This window comes from Aquarana catesbeiana, linkage group LG03, assembly GCF_042186555.1.
Source record: "Aquarana catesbeiana isolate 2022-GZ linkage group LG03, ASM4218655v1, whole genome shotgun sequence".
Lineage (NCBI taxonomy): Eukaryota > Metazoa > Chordata > Amphibia > Anura > Ranidae > Aquarana > Aquarana catesbeiana.
In genome coordinates this window covers 549,402,486-549,422,365 of record NC_133326.1, presented here as the reverse complement: position 1 = coordinate 549,422,365, position 19,880 = coordinate 549,402,486, and the positions used below count along the sequence as shown (strand labels likewise).

Genomic DNA, 19,880 nt, shown 5'->3' with positions numbered 1-19,880 from the left:
CTTTGCCTGTGGAACTATAGAGCCCAGCAGAACTTTAAAACACACAAAAATGAAAGGAAATGACACACTTACAGGAGTGCAGACAGGTAGAAAGCCACTGCGATTTTTTAAGCTTCTTTAAAGCTTGTATGTGCCAGAAATCCTTGCCCACCAGAGTGGGGCTCTCTCCATAAAGACTCCTTTAGAGGCTGAACAGGAGAGACTTCCAGCTAGGAGAGGCTAACCTGGTGGGGCGAATACGGTAAGGGTGCAAAGTCTTGTCTTCCAATCTTGTCAGATGAAGAAAAAAAAAGAGAATGAAGTGGGGTTGCCTCTTCTTCAAATTTATAGCTAACCAATCCTGTCAGGTTGTGGGGGCGGAGTCGCAACCCAGTGTGTGCTGCCATGATGCGTCAGGAAAGATGATTAGTGTGACATGGGGGGGGGGGGGGGGGAATCAGCTTAGAAAGTGTTTTCTTGTTCTGATGGCTTGAGCCATAATAGATTATCAATTTAAAGTGGTTCGCAGTCTGTTGCTTTCAAGCAGGTCCATAGAGGGATCTTCCGGGTTGCATAGTATTTAGTCAACTGAGCAAGTTGGGCTGCATGGTAACATTTAGTAAAATTGGGAATCCAAAGATCTCCCTCTCAATTCGGGCACATTAGAGGCTGCATTCACACCTTAATTTCTACTGCTGAAATTCTACCCATGAGATATGTAAAGGAGTCCAGCTTGACATGAGGGTTGTCAGTTGGGCTAAAGCAAAAACCTGAGGGGCAAGGAGAAACCATCCAGCCAAGTAACTGTAAAATGAGAACCAACTGCGGTATTTAGAAAATATGCAAAAAGACTTTATTGATATAACAACATTTAGTTTTTGAGTATTCCAGATTGTCGATCAACTGACCAGCACCCCTCCAAACTGCCGATCAATAAAATTGGGACAACGTTGTCACAGCACACAAATAAAATAAAAAACACACATACACATGGGCCCAGGACCACACATACATCTGCACATGTTCAGACATGCTACGATGGCACAGTAGATGTTATTCAGACTAACAGCCCAAACAGGTAAGACCACCATCAAGAGCCCTAACCAGGCTTCACTTTAGAGCATTTATTCAACTAAATTCCGACTAGTGTAAATTGATCCCCCTGTAAGTAAACGTGTCAGCCGTAAAGCACCACTGGTGGATGGGAACTTAGTCCAGCAAAAGGCATTTATAGCCACAACTGGGAAATAATGGGGGCACTATTGACCATAGAAACTCTGGTTCAAGTCTGGCAGCTGTGTTCTCCCAAGACTGTGGATGATAGCAGGTAGTATGGCTTCTCCACAGGAAGATTAAGTCCAACAACAAGACACCTCACGTTATCACACTAAATATAATAGTCAGACTAAAATCCTCATAGCACTAGTAATGCATTCCTTGATGAAGCATGACACTTAACTGGGTGTCCATATATCCCCTTACAAGTATTGTTCACTAGAGTGGCCAATGGGAAGTAATAGTGAGCGTACTCAGAGACTGTTCTTATTATGAACTTTCTCCTTAATCCTGCGGTATTACCGCTGTAGTGAATACAAATCTTAAAAAGGGAGAAATAGCAGACTGTCTCCAAAGCACTCATGTGGAGCACCCGTTAATATGAGGTTTCAATGGAACGTCCCAGTTGAAGCAAGGAATGGATGTATATATTTCCACTGTTTAGAGAGAATTTTGTCCTTAGTGCAGCAAGGATAGCAATATTGAAAATTGCCAAGGGCTCTGATTAGTCCTGTAGGTTGCATCCGGTTAGGTGGAAATTTAGGGAAGTGAGGAATACAGTGTCTGAAATTCAGGGAGCATAATGTTTAAAGCTCTGGATTTACTACATTAACCTCCACACTGGAGACTTGCAAAATTGTCCAGTATTCAAAGGAGGTTAGGGGTAGAGGTGAGGGGGAAAGTGAGGAAAAGTAGGATATTGTCTGCAAATGGACAGAGCTTATGGGAGATTACAGCTTCCTCAACGCCTCTCATATCTGAGTTGCAACAACAGATGAGATGGGCCAGGGGCTCAATTGATAGAGCAAAAAGTAACAGGGAGAGGGACACCCCTTCCTCTTTCCCTTAGCTATGAGGAAAAAGTCTGATTTATAGCACACATAACAGAGGTATGCCTTAGGTTTCTTCTCCTAAAGCAAGGAGATCAAGCCTAAACGGCACAAAATGTAGTAAAGATATGGGCAGGAAACTGTATCAAAAGTTTTTTGTATATCTTAGGACAGAAAGTATGCAGAATACATTTAGCATGTATCGAGTACAATAAGAGAGTAACTCTACGTATACCAGCAGGTTTGGGTATCACTGAGATGATGGCAGCCAAAGTCTCCAGTCTAAAGAATGGATTTCTAAAAAGTGACACCAAGATCCCAGAAATGTTTTTGTGGTAAGCTGCTAGGAGGCCATCCAGACCAGAATGTTTATTGAGTTTAGGGCTTTCATAGCCTGCAACACTACATCAAGGGTATGTAATGGAAATTTGTAAGTTCTGTATATAATTGTATTGTATTTTGTATGTATTGCACACTGCCCTCACTGTGCACACGGCACTAATAATGTTTTCAGTAAATGTTTACAGTCTTTCGAGTCCTGATTAGAATTAGCCTGCCTATGTAACGCCCCTTGTTACCATAAACGTACAATTGTAATATTAATGTAATACCTACGTAATCATGTGCATAAACACCTTCAATTGCGTCATAATAAAGCAGTTATTTGGAAAGATGCTGAGCGTATCTTTTGTGTCTGTTCCCTACTGCAGTAGTTATTATTAATTTGGAACCACTAATCAATATGAGGATAGGAGTTGCCTATCATCAATTTAACCAAGTCAGCATGGCGAGCCAGCCAGGAGTCGAACCTAGAATCTTCTGATTTTAGGGTCATCCAAAAGTACTCCCTGAGGACTGAGCCGGTAGGCACTTTCACATTTGCTAGCAAGTTATCAGCCAGAGCTGGAGTCCATCTCGGCAGTGTATAGTAATGATAGATGGATTCTAAACTCCTGTAAAACGTTGAGGGGGTTGCTAGTTTCTGCATTCTTTGCTATTCTAGTTAGTTTAGCTCTTGAAGAGACAGAGCTGAGTGAGAGTCTCGCTTCTTGGACTTTATACAATATGTACAGTGCCTTGAAAAAGTATTCATACCCCTTGAGATTGTCTACATTTTGTCATGTTACAACCAAAAACGTAAATGTATTTTATTGGGATTTTATGTGATAGACCAACACAAAGTGGCACATAATTGTGAAGTGGAAGGAAAATGATAAATGGTTTTCAATTTCTTTTACAAATAAATATCTGAAAAGTGTGGCGTGCATTTGAATTCAGCCCCCTTTACTCTGATACCCCTAAATAAAATCTAGTGGAACTAATTATCTTCAGAAGTCACCTAATTAGTAAATAGAGTCCACCTGTGTGTAATTTAATCTCAGTATAAATACAGCTGTTCTGTGAAGCCCTCTGAGGTTCGTTAGAGAACCGTAGTGAACAAACAGCATCATGAAGGCCAGCATCCAGACAGGTCAGGAATAAAGTTGTGGAGAAGTTTAGGGTTAGGTTATAAAAAAAATATCCCAAGCTTTGAAGATCTCACAGAGCACTGTTCAATCCATCATCCAAAAATGGAAAGAGTATGGCACAACTACAAACCTACCCAGACATGGCCGTCCACCTAAACTGACAGGCCGGGCAAGGAGAGCATTAATCAGAGAAGCAGCCAAGAGGCCCATGGTAGCTCTGGAGGAGCTGGAGAGATCTGCAGCTCAGGTGGGAGAATCTGTCTATAGGACAACTATTAGTTGTGCACTCCACAAATTTGGCCTTTATGGAAGAGTGGCAAGAAGAAAGCCATTATTGAAAGAAAGTCATAAGAAGTCCCATTTGAGTTTGCGAGAAGCCATGTGGGGGACACAACAAACATATGGAAGATGGTCAGATGAGACAAAAATTGAACTTTTTAGCCTAAAAGCAAAACGCTATGTGTGGTGGAAAACTAACACTGCACATCACACTGAACACACCATCTCCATTGTGAAACATGGTGGTGGCAGCATCATGTTGTGGGGATGCTTTTCTTCAGCAGGGACAGGGAAGCTGGTCAGAGTTGATGGGAAGATGGATGGAGCCAAATACAGGGCAATCTTAGAAGAAAACCTGTTAGAGTCTGCAAAAGACTTGAGACTGGGTCAGAGGTTCACCTTCTAGCAGGACAACGACCCTAAACATACAGCCAGAGCTACAATGGAATGGTTTAGATCAGGAGTCTCCAAACCCCGGCCCACTTGAATGTTTTATCCAGTTCACAGCTCCTTCAGATAAAGCCGGTCTGCTTGCTCCCCCTTCCCTTCTCAGCAGGAAGTCCGGACAAACATCAGACACAGCCTCACCCGTGCCCACTATGCCACTCGTGCTGTGGATTATTTTCTAGGACAGTCATCAAAAGCAGAATGTAGGCGGGGTGATGTGTGTAACGCTGTCAGAGCGCATACAATGAGGCAGAGGATGAAGGAGCGGTGGGCAGATTCCCATGTGTGCCGGGAGGAGGCGGGGCCCCACTGTCTGGCAGCTCAGAGGTGTGGGCTGGCTGTGCATGCTGAAGAGGTTGGGCTGGAGGTCTTGTCATGCCTGCCCCAGATTCCCACTCATCTGGAGGAGGAGCCCCTGCATGACTGGGAGGAACTGTCTGCAGGACTGGTGAGATCTGAGGGATTGGTAAACCCAAGGTGTGTGTGATGGTGGAGGGAGGTATCTGGGGTGTGTGTCAGGGGAGAGGTATGGGGGTGTGTGATCAGAGTGGAAAGAAATGGGTGTGTGATAAGACTGGGGGTATATGGAGGGGGTGTGATCAGATTGGGGGTATAATCAGGGTGGGGGAATCTGGGGGGTGCGATCAGTGTGGAGAGATATGGGGGGTGTAAGTTAGGGAAGAGGTATGTTTGTGTGGGGGGGGAGTGATCAGAGTGGAGAGATATGGGGTTGGTGAATCTAGGGGTGTATCTGGGGATGTAATCAGGGTAGAGGTATCTGGGGGGTGTGATCTGGGAGTTTGCTTATGGGGGAACCCAGCCATTGGAAGTTTTTGTTTGCCTTGCCTGCCAGCTGCCTGTGGCCAATGAGGGGAATGGGGAATGCATAACCCCACCACCTCACTTAACACTCCCATTTATTTTAAGTTCAGTACAGCTCAATTTTCAATGGTGTGTGACGTCTGCTGGGGGACACAGACATGTGGGAGACTCTGATGGGGGCACAGACATGTAGGAGACTCTGATGGGGACACAGACGGGTAGGAGACTCTGATGGGGGCACAGACGGGTAGGAGACTCTGATGGGGGCACAGTTGTGTAGGAGACTCTGATGGGGACACAGACGATTAAGAGACTCTGATGGGGACACAGACGGGTAAGAGACTCTGATGGGGGCACAAACGGGTAGGAGACTCTGATTCGGGACACAGACATGTAGGAGACTCTGATTCGAGACACAGACGTGTAGGAGATTCTGATGGGGACACAGATGGGTAGGAGACTCTGATGGGGACACAGACGTGTAGGAGACTCAGAGTCTCCTACTCGTCTATATCCCCCATCAGAGTCTCCTACCCACCTGTGTCCCCCATCAGAGTCTCCTACCCACCTGTGTCCCCCATCAGAGTCTCCTACACGTCTGTGTCCCCATCAGAGTCTACTACACGTCTGTGTCCCCCATCAGAGTCTCCTACACGTCTGTGTCCCCATCAGAGTCTCCTACCCGTCTGTGTCCCCATCAGAGTCTCCTACACGTCTGTGTCCCCATCAGAGTCTCCTACCCGTCTGTGTCCCCATCAGAGTCTCCTACACGTGTGTGTCCCCCATCACGTCTCAATTGGGTCGCTATTTGTATGCATGTACCCCTTATAACCATTTTATGAGCCTCCCAGACAGTAACAGGGGCGATCTCCTGGGAGGCGTTAAAAGTAAGGTACTCCTTCCATGCGCTCTGAATATCTTGGCAAAAAGCTGGGTTAGAAGGTGAGAAGTGTTCCTACTTCAGGTGGAGTCAGTGGAACTGGGTACAAGTGAGGAGACAGTATTAGCAACCACGCAGTGGTCAGACCACACAATCAAGCGAGATTGTAGCAACAAAGGGGAAGAAGCTATGGTCAGGAAGATGTGGTCTATTCTCAAACAAACATTATGAGGTAAAAATATAATGTATATTTGCAGCGTGCAGGGTCACACTCACGCCAGGCGACTTTCAGGGAGCTTAAGGGGGGGATTTTATGGAGATAAACAAAAAAAGGGTAAAGAACTGGGTTGGTATCACCACTCACTATTAACGTACCCCTCTTATGAGTTTCTATTACTTGAAGTAGGTGTGAAAGACAGATAAGGATGTTTTTTTAATGATAAAAGGTGAAGATTTTCTGAAAAATTATACTTTTGCTGTATATTGTGACAAGTCAGGAACTAATTGATGCGGATGTGTAATATTACTGAGAGGTCCACTTTAATGCTCCTGGCGCAACAATAAAGAACCCTTGCCGTGCCCCCCCATTGTAAGGGTTAAATGCTTGTTAAGTCTAGGGGGTTGCAGAAGAGGCAGTATAAAAGTGGGCATACACCAGTAGAATTTTGAACAAAAAATTGGATGAAAATTCTCAGAACATTCCAATGTTGTTTGAGCATTAGATTTTGGAATGAATAGACTATGCTAAATAAAAACCACATACACTGTTAGAAATTCTTGCATTCAAGAAAAAATTTCCATTCTGCTCCTGAAATTTTCTTGTCACTGCAGTAAAAAAAGAAACGTCGATTTGACTCCACTAATACATAGAAAAACAATTAAAATCTTCTTACAACATTTTTGCAATGAAAAATGTTGAATGAAATTCTACTAGTGTATACCCAGCTCTTCCCTTCTCCCCAAAGTTTCGGTCTGTGGGCGGAGCCTTGGCATCATTACTTACAGTGCAGGGCTATTAACACTGTATTGCATGTGGTGCAGTGCAACTCTCTTGTGAGGAGGCCCCACTGCAGAGGTTCATTTTTTGCTCTGCATGGAGTTTGGCCTCTTATATGTGTCTATTACTATTTTTGTAATATTCAAATACAGTGGGAAAAAACAATATGTTTTTGGAGATTTTTTTGGATGTTCATTTGTTTCTGGATTAAAGCTAAACTCCAGGATAAGCAAAAATGTTATAAATAAAACAGGCCTGTGTATTCTTCTCTGAAATGTTGGTATTCTTTGTGTATTTCTTTCAGATCTGTGCAGTATTTCAGTGTAAAAACTTTACCTCTGTGTAGGAGATTCCTGTAATAAAGACCGGTCACTGCTGCTCTCTCATCTCCACCCCTTCCTGTAGGTTTCTGCAGGCAACCTGTAGTGGGTGGGGCCTTCTTGGTCCCTCAAACAGCTCCCCTCTCGGTACAGGGATGATGTCACTGCTACTTGTACAAGGTAATATCTGTGTTTGTACAGATTTTTGGTAGGGTTGCACCAATACCGATATCAGTGCCGATACTAAGCATTTGCATGAGTATCAGTACTCATGCAAATGTGCCGATACCTGAAACCGATACCTTCAGGTTTGGCTCTTTCATCTGTCAGCGTGATTTGTATACAAAAGAATGCAGGCAGTCATTAGTTGTTAAGGAGCAGGGCCGCTGCGTCCTTAACAACCAATGACGTTTCAGCTGTCAGTGAGGATTTCCTTTCCCCGCACTGGACCCGCCCCGGCTCCGCCCCTCCCCCTTAGCTCAGTTTTTTGTGTCCTCCAGCAATGTGCTTCTCCTCCTTGGGCTCCTCTGCTGGCGGCTGCGGGGTGACAGATCTGCCTGCCTGGTGAGTAGTGTTTCCTGCACTGAGCCAGGCTTTGCTGCTGCAGAACTTCTTGGGGGGGGGGGGGGGGGGCAGGTCTGATGGGTGTTATAGTGCAGTGATTGGCAGTGTGTGGGTTCCCAAATACCCCCTTTCCCCACCCCCCTCCCCGCTCCTTCACCCTAAACAATAATCCCCCTCCCCTCTCTCTGCCCAAAACAATACTGCCCCTCCCCACCCTAAACAATAACACCCCTCCACCCTAAACAATAACCCCCCTCCCCACCTCTCCATCCTAAACAATAACACCACCCTAAACAATAACCCCCCTCCCCTCTCCACCCTAAACAATAACCCCCCTCCCCACCCTAAACAATAACACCACCCTAAACGATAACCCCCCTCCCCTCTCCACCCTAAACAGTAACCCCCTCCCCACCAAAAAAAAGTTAAAGTTGTAAAAATGTAAATAAAAAAAATGTATAAATAGGTATCGGTAATCAGTATTGACGAGTATTTGAGGAAAAGTACCGGTACTCGTACTCGGTCTATAAAAACTGGTATCGGTGCAACCCTACTTTTTGGCGTACACAAAGTAGATTTATATCATTTGTGGCTGCTGAGTAATATCAATTTAAACCCTTGGAGCCGGCGCCTCCCACCCTTTAAGAGGTTTAGGATGCCGGGAGTGGTTTATGATAATGTGACCGCCGTGATTGGCTGTCATGGTGGTCACATGATCGGAGAGCTCCATTAGCTTTCCGTTAGCCGCTGGTAACTGTGCTGTACAGGGCACACGTTCTCAGCACAGCTGTTTTTGCACCAATGCATGAAAATATGCGTCCGCTTTGTGCCAAGGCCCACCTGCCAAGAGCCCGCATATTTGTAAATATGCAGCCGGTGCCAAGAGGTTAAATATTTTAAATACATATTTTTAAAATAAATTAATAAATTGTGTCTGGGGTTCAGCTTTTAGGGCTACAAAGCACACAGAAAGATATTAATTTAAATTCTTAAAGACGCATGAGATATTTTACATGTGTATGTTTCACATCAAAATGTTCAATTCACAAACATAAATTTCGCATTCATGTGCAATTATTTTCTTCACATGAAATCAACATTGAAACGTTGTATTTCTAAGGAATCTGTATTGTATCCCGACTTCAAAAGGCTCCTTTCCTTACTTTCTTCAATACACACCTCATAATGCCACCAGAGGATAGCTATATTTTTAAGACGCCTACACTAAATCTTTGTAGATTGACATTTACTGCAGAGATCAATTACATAATAGAAAATGAGAAGAAGTCTGAATATCTGTGTGATAAATTATTTAGTAAATTAAAAAAGCAAAAAAAAAATAGTAAATAACACACAGGAATGAAAAAACTACTTGTGTTCTTTTGGGTTTCTATGGTGTTGTGTGAAACTCACTGTCTAAAGACCCCCATACTGAGAAGCTGTGTCATCAGAGAGCCGTCCACTTCACCCAGGAAAACTCCTGTCTGTGAGAGAGAGAAAAAAGTGGAAGAGAGGGGAATGAAGGAGAGGAAAAGATTGTTACTATAATTATCATGTATAAATACATACAGTAAGTTGTCCATAGCCATAGTCAATGACTTGGTGCAAAGTTCTTCACTTTAAGGTCACTGTAAAGGACAAGGGGGCACTCTTTGCATCTAGAGGAAAAGAGGTTTATTCTTTGCATACAGAAAGGCTTCTTCACAGTAAAAGTTGTGAAAATGTGGAATAGACCTCCTCAGGATCCAGTTCTAGCCAGATCAGCTTATTGTTTAAAAAAAAAAAAAAAAAAAAAAAAAAAAGGCTGCGCACATTCCTAAATGCACAGATTATGACTAGCTGATAACATTTATAAGTAATAACACCAGAGACTCTTGATCCCAATTTTTTTTTCACAATTGGAGCAAATTGGACCACGTTTTATGTGATTTTATGGCTTCCTCAAAATGAACCATGGGTATAGGGTTCTATATAGAGAGGTATTATTTCTATTTATGCACTTATTTTTTTTTATTCAAGGTTTTTTCCAACCTAACCATTTAGGCTACATTCACACTGGCAATTAGGGCCAGAGTGAATAGTAGTGGCAGGAATCAGAGATGTGGCCGCCCTCTCTGTTCACTACAATGACAGTTTGCTGGGGCCACAGCTATTCGTGGCTCTCTGCACAGCCAGCAATTACCTGCTGTGATCGCTGCTGGATGCACTTTGTGTGTTGCTACTATTCACACTGGCCCTCATTGCTGGAGTGAATGTAGCCTTAACTATTGTGACATTGCGAGGCCCTGTCACTGTGAATACATAGGAGAAAGCAACACAGGGTTCTCAAGAATACAATTTGAGGGGCTGCAGAATTTCAGTTCTGAGCAAATAAAGGTTTTTAATCTTTCTCTTGGTTTTGTAATTCCCAGATCAGGGTCTGCAGATTGAGGACTTCTAAGTGCTTCGGGTGGCAAGAAGTCTCCAGCCCAGTGTCCATGTCTTACCAGAGATGAGCAGGCTGAGTGTGCACACCTGTTATAATCTAGGACCCAACAATAGCTTGGTGCTCCACCTGAAAGACAGGATGTCTCAGTATAGGAGTCAGAGGAATCCAAATCCCTCCCCGGGAGTTAGTGAAGCTACAGGGAGCAGCCAAAGTGTGTATGTCTGCACTGTGCAGGTACATAAAAAATGAAACAAAAAGTGCACATCATTTTTTATGTTCACAATTAGTCTTATTGTTTAGTGCCGCCAGCTCCTTACTTTGTTATTTATAGATTTTTTCACCAGGAGCATAGTAATTTTTCCCTATATACTGTGCAGGTACAGTCGGTGACAGAATAGGGAGTTACAAGAGAGTTAAGTGTCAGGTACAGTGTTTGTACTGGAGCACAGAGGTGCTGTGTTAGATGGTCTGGAGGACCAAGGCAAAGGGCCCCAGAAGCAGCAGCGCTGCTTGAGAGAGCCAGTGGGCTGAACATTATTTATGTTTGTGTTGATGGTAGAAAACCCTGCGTGTATGGTTGCCACCTCATCCCTTTAAACCCAAACACATATTAATTCCACAGGTTCTGTTGCTGATTACGGTGGTAATTAAAATCACTTGGTGCCTTATCTGCATTTAATTAGCCTCAGAACCTGTGTAATTCAAAGGTGTTCGGGTTTAAAGGGATGAGGTGGCAACTCTACCTGCACGGGCAACTGATTTTCTATGTGAACTTTTTTTTTTTCATTCTTATTATTAAAAGTGGACCACCAAGCCCTTAAGCAGCATTTCTGGAGTAGACTAAACTCACTGGGAAGCACTACATTTATGCGACACCCCCCCACAACATATCACACTATGTAAAGCTGGCCATACACTATGCAAATTTTGGGCATTCCTGATGAACCAGACATTATCCTCCAAGTGGGTGGCCCTGTGGGCAACCTCCTATCTGACATCCTAAACTTGAAAAATTGAACAAATCAGGCAAAAAAAAAAACTGTAAAAAAAAAAGCCTAGACAGCTGCGTCCAATCAGATGCAGGCACTATTCAGGTATTTTGATAAAATATAGCAGCCGCAGTGGGCGATTCATCCATCTGCACTGTAGAGCTTAGATGAAAGAATTGGTTAGATTTTTTTCCATCAAGAAATAGGATGGGGGGGACGGAAGACAAGGAGTGGGGTGAGGAAAATAAGGGAGGGAGGTGGGAAATAGGAGGGGGAGTGGAAAAGAAGGAAGGAAGGAAAGAAGAAGAGGAAAAGAGGAATGAGAGCAGGAGAAAGCAGAAAGAAAGAGGGGGGGTTAAAGGAAATGAGGAGGGGGGGTATGGAAAAAGTGGAGGGAGAGGAAGTGGTGGAGCAAGGTAAAGAGGGAGCAGAGGGAAAAAAAAGGAAGTGGGGGACTAAAGATAAGTAGGGGGGGTGGAGTAGGTTAGAGGAAAAAAAGGTGAGAGAGGAGGGGGAAAAGAGAGAGTAATACAGCCAAAAAGAAGATATACACAGAAAATGAGAGGGTGGGTGTCGGGGTGAGTGACAGCGGCAGGCAGGGTTGGAGGAATGGTTAATGCCACGCTTTCACCTCTCTCCAGGTGTGCATACAGTTGTACACGTTGCCAGTTAATGGGTTTTTAATGACGAACAGGTCGGGATGCAGATGGAGCATCAGCGGCTCATTATATCAGTCCTTGAAATTCATCTACGCTACCTGCTGTCAGAGGCCATAGAAGAAAGTCTCAATGTGAACTCCTCGCCTTTCTTGTATCACCCTGATGCCCTGAGCCTGCCAGCCTCCATTATAATGATGACATGAAGATTATTAAGGCTGTGCAGTGATAATTTGCCCAGCACCATAACCCAGGACAACCAGAAAAAAAAATCTGATTGCTCAAGATTACTTAATGAACCATCAGGACTCTGTGCTGAATAATCTTAGAATTCCCCAAGCCTTATTACAATCATTTAATCCTCCCCATGCCCCAGGTTCACCCTTGCTTACCTGTTCAGGCTCTCTTGCGACCACGATAAAGCCATTATTGTCTATGAGGAAGCAGTTCAGGGCCTGTAAGACAGAATTGTCTGAATGTCACTTTGAGCGCACAGCCAAAACACATCAATAATTCTTCCCTGTGACTGCAGACTGGGACACACAGCGGGAAGGTGACACCGCAGCACAAAGTGCTGGGCGATCTGGAGACAGGACAGTTCAAAGTAAACAGAGAGGAGAAAATAAATGAAATCAATCTCCACTGACAGATCCCCAAATCGCCAAATCCACTCCTATCGTTCAGTTCTGCTTTTGTTTTTACTTCGGCGCTCACAGCCCTATCTGTGGAAGATGCAGGTCTTTTATTTTACTTTAAATCTTTAAATTATATGTTAAGCCAAAAAATTTTTTCCATTTTGTATACAGTAAAGAAGGGTTAGGACCCCTGTCAGTTTTTCTGATTGTAGAGTTTTCTCTTCCCTTATAATTCTGTAGACACAACAGGAAGGAAGGGAAATCCCCTCTTGGCTGTCACCAAAACAGCTATCCCCATTGGAGGATTTCCTTTCTATTTCTGTTCTGGTGACAACTGTAACATTTTGGTTTTCTGATCACATTCTGTAACTGAGATGATGACCACAATGACAAATAGAGAGGCTGAATGTCCCAAGCAGGGACATGGACATAGTAAAAACCTGACAGGCTATAACCCTTCCACAACACTCTGCTTAAAACTAAAAGTTTAGGCTTTAAATACACTTTAATCCTAGAAAGGCTTGAAGCCCTATTATTTGTGGCAATGTCTTTCAATGCCTTCCTAAATAAGGCACCCCCTGCCCCGCATTTTCTGCTGTGTAGCTGCAGGAACAAAATGTATAGAAAAATTTGTGCAGTGGGGCCACAAACATTAATAAAAATCTGACAGGAGTTTTATCTAAAGTTGGACTTGTCAAAAACGTAAAAAATTCTAGCATAGAAAACTCAACTCAATGTTAAATGCTCACTTGCAATATTTTTCCTTTCTATAAATTATTTTTATTCATTTGCAATTTGTCTTTTAACTTTGAAAATGTGACTACTCTGGGAAGAGCCTATTCCCTAGCACATTCTCCTATCTCCTTGCACGTCATAGCCCTCTCCTCTGCACTGGAAGAGCCTAGTTACTGTCTGTGCTGACCCAGCTCTTCTGTCCCTGTCTTCACCTCTCTATATAACCTTTTAGCTTTGTAGCTGCCAGGGGAGAAGTGAAGGAGAATAACGAAGAGCCGGGTTTTATGAGGTTGCTGAGGGTTCCTTGATAAATGCACATTTTCTGCCTCTCAGATATGTTTTCACTGACACCAGTGACCTTTTTAGCTATCTGTAAGGGGGCAATTCTTTTCAATGACCACAAGTGTAAGAAGCATTCTTCCCACTGATCAGCACACTAATGTGTCATGAATTGTAGATAGAATAATTTCTAACAGGTGTTCCCCGAGACAGTGATTTCAAGAGTTCCTTTGAGTTGAAAGGGTTGAGAAAGGCTTCTATAGAAGGTCAGTTGTATGACAGCTCTGAGTCTGTTGGGGCTGCTGACTGCTGACATCACATCCAAGATGATGGAGCCCGGCAGTCTCAAGGCTTTTTGATGTTTACACAAGGGAGGTTTTTACAGGTAAATAACATGAATAAAATATGTTAAATGCACAGTGTTCTGGGATTTTTTTGTAGCAATGAATGGCCTGGAGACGGAGAATCTTTAAATACTGGCCATTCAGCAGAAGAATGGAAACTGATCACAACCTTTTTGTATTGATTTCCTTTCTTTCTGATAGTTTTAAACAAAGATTTCATTCATAGCCCCCACTCTCATTGTGGCCACTGTCACCATAATGCCAACAAGTGCCTACAGGATAATCAGGCTAAATGCCCACCCTCCAGCAGCTCATACCACCAAATCACTACGTAACACAGCATAGGTGAAGTTTTGAGTAGAGAGCAATACTAGTTAAAAGTCCAGGTAAGTTCATTAATTACAATAATTACGATAGTAACAGTAAGTAGCCAAAATATTTCAGGGAATTCACTAATTCCCCTTCATCAGAGCTTATAGAAATACAGAAAAGCTTGGCCAAAATGGTTATCTTGAAAATCTGTGCCCGCTACAGACCAATTTCACTTCTTAATACAGACATAAAACTGTTGACAAAGATATTGGCAATAAGACTTCTTCCCTATTTAGAAAGAATTATCCATGTGGACCAGTCAGGTTTTGTACCTGGCAGAGAGGCAAGGGATAATACTACTAGAGCCCTTAATATTATACCTCTCTGCAACTCTACCAAACTTCCTGCAGTGCTTTTCTTCACAGATGCCAAGAAAGCATTTGATAGGGTGAGTTGGAGATTTATGAGGAATACCCTTCAATATATAGGAATTGGGACAAATGCAATGAAATGGATAGAAGCCCTATATGATTACCCAATGGCAGCGGTCAAAGCTAACCGGGTGTTATCTGCCAATTTTACATTGGCAAACGGTATGCGCCAGGGTTGTCCATTATCATCGCTTCTTTTTATACTAACATTGGAACGTTTGTTGAGACATATTAGATGTAACCCAGATATATCAGGTGTACAGGTTGGGAAGACATTCCATGAAGTAGCTGCATTTGCAGATGACCTACTGTTTTTTATTACCAACCAAGAAATATCCTTACCAAACTTGATCAGAGAATTCGATTGTTACTCACAACTATCAAACTATAAAATTAATCTAGGAAAATCTGAGGCAATGAATCTAACAATCTAAGAAGCTAGAATTCCTGTTTTAGAACTCAATTTCCCGTGTAAATGGGCAACAGAAAGACTTAAAGTGGAGGTCCACCCTGAAAAAAAAAATTACATAAAAAAAATACCTAAAAAAATGGAGGAAAAAAAAAAATATATATTTTTTTTACTTACGTGAAATGGCTGTTGCTAGGCAGTCTTCCTAATCTGCCTCTTCCTACACCGCGGTGATCTTCAGTCTTCTGCTCCCCGCGTTATCTTCTGGGGAATGGGGCGCGGGGTGTTATGGGAACTGTGTGTGTCCCACAACACATCTCGTCCCATTCACAAAGCGCCGCGCCGCTCGTGCGTGCGCAGTAGGAAACTGGCAGTGAAGCCGCAAGACTCCACTGCCTGTTTCCCTTAATTAGGATGGCAGTGCCGGGACGGGTCGGCCTCGGGCGGCCTACATCGCAGGCACCCAGGACAGGTAAGTCTACTTATTTAAAGTCAGCAGCTACAGTGTTTGTAGCTGCTGACTTTAAAAAAAAAATTCGCTGGCCGGAATCCCGCTGTAAGTATCTGGGAATATACCTCACACGCTCTATAACAAACACGTTCCAATATATTTTCCCCCAACTGCTCGCTAATATTAGGAATGACCTTAGGCGATGGCGAAACTCGACACATACGTGGTTTGGGAAAAATTGTATTCTAAAAATGAATGTACTGCCCTGGTTACTGTATCTTTTCCATTCCTGTGACAGTTCCAATCAATTTTTTAAGACAAATTAGGACAGAGTTCATACAATTTCTATGGGCTGATTGCTCACCTAGGATCAAAGCAGATATACTTATTTATCATACCAAAAAAGAGTAGGGATATAGGATTCTGAGACCCAATTTGATACTACCAGGCAGTACATCTATCCAGAATTCTGGATTGGTGTAATTTTACGAGAGTAAAGAACTGGATACCTATTGAACAATCTATCATACCCATCCATCTCAAGGCAATCCCGTGGTTGAGCAAAAATTGTTCAAAACAAGTAAGGGAACACCCTATTGTAGGCACTCTAAAATTGCCCGTTCGATCAAACTGAGAATAATAAATTATCTACAGATGACAAATATGACACCAATGATTGGGAACCCAGATTTTCTACCAGGGATATCGGATCCTAAACTCTTCCAATTTATTAAAATCAACAAGTTTCGAATACAAGATTTTAGGGACCCGGCAGGATGGAAATCGATAACTGATATCCAATTAATGCTTACACCAGCCCTCCCACTGTGGCAGGCAACCCAAATAAGACAATACCTTAGGTCACCATCATTCGACCCAATGACAGCAGGCACGCCCACTACTTTTGAACAACTATGTATGTCTGGACAAACTAGTAGACCCTGTCTGCTGGCGTTGTGGAAAAGATAGGGGAACACGCTTCCATATATTCTGGACATGCCATGAAATACGCCCCTACCGGCAAAATATATGTATTATAATTAAGGATCTTAGGCTCCATTCACACTAGCGCGTTTTTTGATGCATTTTGCATTTTGCAGAAATGCACGGGAATTTTTTAACATGGGTTCCTATGGAACATGTTCACATCAATGCCTTTTTGTTTCTCTGCATTTTTGGAAAGGGTCAGGGACTTTTTTTCATGCAAAATGCAGCGTTTTGCATGTAATAGAATTCAATGGACAAGCATCAAAAACGCAAGTGCACCGTTTTTGCAGTGTTTTTGATGCGTTTTTGCCGTTTTTTTTTTTTTATTTTTTTTAAATTTTTTTTTTTAGACTGTAAAAAAAAACTGTAAAAAAAAAAAAAAAACGCAAAACGCAAATCGCGGCAAAAACGCCGCAAAAACGCTGCTCAAAAACGTGGCAAGCATGAAAAAAAAACCTCCAAAAACGCCCAAAAGCAACATGCATAGGTGTGAATCGAGCCTTACTGGCCTAACACTTGACCAGAATCCAGCAGCCTGTCTACTACATCTTGGTTCTCAAAAAGTAAATATCAACAATCAGTGGTAATGCATCTTTTGAATGTGGCTAGGGCTTGTGTGCCAACACATTGGAAGTCCCCAACCCCTCCTACTATAGGTCAATGGATCAGAGCGGTAAATTAAATCATGAGAATGGAGGAACTGACGGCATTTTTAAATAAGCAAGAATCCCACTTCCGTAAAACATGGTTGCAATGGACCAACTTCACTTTGTCAACAAAATATCAGGTACTAGTTGACCACAAAACTGTTTGGGTACAGCAGATCTGGGAAGTATGGCATTTTAGTAGATGCGATATGAGAGAGGAGACTGAGAAAGGGGAGGGGAGAGAGAGAGAGAGACGGTGGGGGGGGGGGTAGATGTTTTTTCCTTTTTTTTCCCCCCTCTAACCCTCTCTTGAGGAGGAGGGGTTGGGGTTGGAGGAGAGTGTAGGGGGGTAGAGGAGGGGGAAGAGAGATGGCAGACCAATGGTGTTCTGCTGTGTATCACCACAAGCGATACAAACCTATTGAGGCATGGACCCTCAGATCATAAACATTAAATTTCTAAGTTAGATAGAACAAAAGGTAACTAACTTTAAAACCTTTCTTTTTGGTGGTTGACTAGGTAAAGAAGGAAATTATTTAATTGTTACTTAGGATATATTTATAGATATATAGATATTTATAGATATTTAGATATAGTTTTTTGATTCTATGTATTATATTGAGTCTGGGAAATTGAATAAAGATATAAAAAAGAAAAGGGACAATTGTTTTCGTGCTAAAGCTTATTCAGGACGTTAACCATAATAATTTCCCTTTGAGATCAATAAAGTATTCTGAATCTAATTTGCGAAGAACCTATGCACAGTAACAACAGTCCTCTTTAAGATAACCAGTTCTGGTCCACTTTTAAACCCTCCTTTATCTCTATACTGTAAACCCTGATGAAGGGGATTGGTGAAATTCCCGAAATGCATCGGCTAGCTGCCACACTATTCTGATTAATAAAATACACTGGACTTTCCAATACATATGTGTCGTTCTCTTTTTAATTTTTTTATTTGGGATGTATTCTAACACCTAATGTTGGACTCCACTAACTACATTTTAGAACCCATTTAAAGGTTTCTATCAATATATGATTTCCCAAACACTTTAATATAAATATGGTCCTTGTGGCATACGTGTTTAATGATCTGTGATTGTATAATGTCACTTATTACATTACCTCATCCTCACAGCTCATTGGACACATCCCGTCCACGTCGCTACACTGCGGAGAAGATTGAGAACTTGGTCAAGTATTTCATACGCAGAATACATATATAATTATTACAGAAAACTCTCACATATAATATTCTGCCCTGGCTACACACACCTGTTCTTTTGGTGACCCTGTAATAAGCACAAATCATCCAACTTTTATTTTTTTTAACCTTTTTTCTCTACCAAGAATAAAATACCAACTTGTAGCAATCACTGGCTGATTTCCGAAAGCTTTTGACGCAAAAATAGCAATTTTTTTTTCTTTAAAAAGCTATGTGATCAGCAGGTCCTCGATTTACCTGTTGACCAGTGGCGGCCCGTCCCTCATTAGGGGCGCATGGGCACCGCCCCCCCTATCCATGTGTCAGGCCCCCTGATCTACATACAGGGAGCCGGACCATGGATTTCAATGGGCTGGGGGGGGGGGGGGTTTAAGCACGTGATTAGAGCCAAAGGCTCTAATAGGCTTCAAAAAAGGGTGTGGGCTCGGGGCGCAGCTATTGCCACACTGATCCTCCTCCCAGCCAATCAGGAAGCGGGTCCTGAGACACATCACCCGATTGGCTGAAAGGACAGGCAATCCTTTTGGACGCCTAGGAGGACGACGGGGAGACGCACGGCGGAAGCCGTCGTGATGCAGAAGAGGGGAGACGCGATAAAAAACGCCGGCCGCCGCCCATAGGAGCGCTGTTTGCCCAGCCCAGGTTAAGTGCGGGGCTGGATGACAAACCGGGCTAGGGGGATGGGGTGCCGCCAGCCAACCGGGGGGTGGGGGCTGGAGTTTGCAGCTCCCCCAAAACAAAAACCACCAGCCACCACTGCTGCTAGCCATCAACTTTTGTTTGTAAACAAATGTACAACATACACCGACAGGGCGAGATGTGGCTTTGTAATTGTTACACTGAGATGGGGTGTGATATGGATAACCTACCTTTATTTTCCCTATTGACCTCAGGGCACTTTCCTTAAATTCTCAATATTGTTCATCCCTAATAATTCGTATGTTCATATTTCAATTTTATAAACATACTATAATTGGATTTGGGATGCTCCAAGATAAGTTCAGACTCTCAGGCTGCCCACTGAGGTTCTTTATATAATTAGGACAAGGATCACCAACCAAAACCAAATTGGTTTTAGTTATGCTTTGGTTTTAAATTCTGCAATTGGTTTTGCAATTTCTTCTCACTGGACTGAGGTTCTAACTCGTCTATACTTCATCCGTTTAATTTTGGAGTGAATAGACTTTCCCAAACAAAAACAGCATTTTGTTCATTCGAGAAAATTGCTAAATTCGAATTTTCTTGTAACTATGGTGGAAAACCAATGTTAGTTTGACACCTTGTAAGATTAGACTTTAGCCCAGGTTCACACTGATGTGGGTTTGAAATTTTAAACCGGCAATGCAGTCCGACTTCGGGGGTTATTTGACAGACATCTATGCGGGTTCATCCTGAAGTCGTGAAAAGTAGTACAGGAACTATTTTTGGAAATGAAAACCATTCACTTTTTAAAGAATGTCTTCATTTGAGAAAAATTTTGCATCCTGCTC

General features: G+C 42.8%; 1 protein-coding gene across 5 annotated transcripts in view; it reads right to left on the bottom strand.

Moving 5' to 3' along the window:
• CACNA2D4 (calcium voltage-gated channel auxiliary subunit alpha2delta 4) overlaps positions 1-19,880 on the bottom strand; it is a 374,858-nt gene that overhangs the window by 33,072 nt on the left and 321,906 nt on the right. For all 5 annotated transcript variants that reach the window (XM_073621593.1, XM_073621591.1, XM_073621594.1 and 2 more), the window contains 3 exons: positions 18,291-18,335; positions 12,328-12,390; positions 9,276-9,346 (listed from right to left, as the gene is read on the bottom strand). In XM_073621593.1, coding sequence (XP_073477694.1) covers positions 9,276-9,346; positions 12,328-12,390; positions 18,291-18,335 — 179 coding nt within the window. The remainder of the gene's footprint in view (positions 1-9,275; positions 9,347-12,327; positions 12,391-18,290; positions 18,336-19,880) is intronic.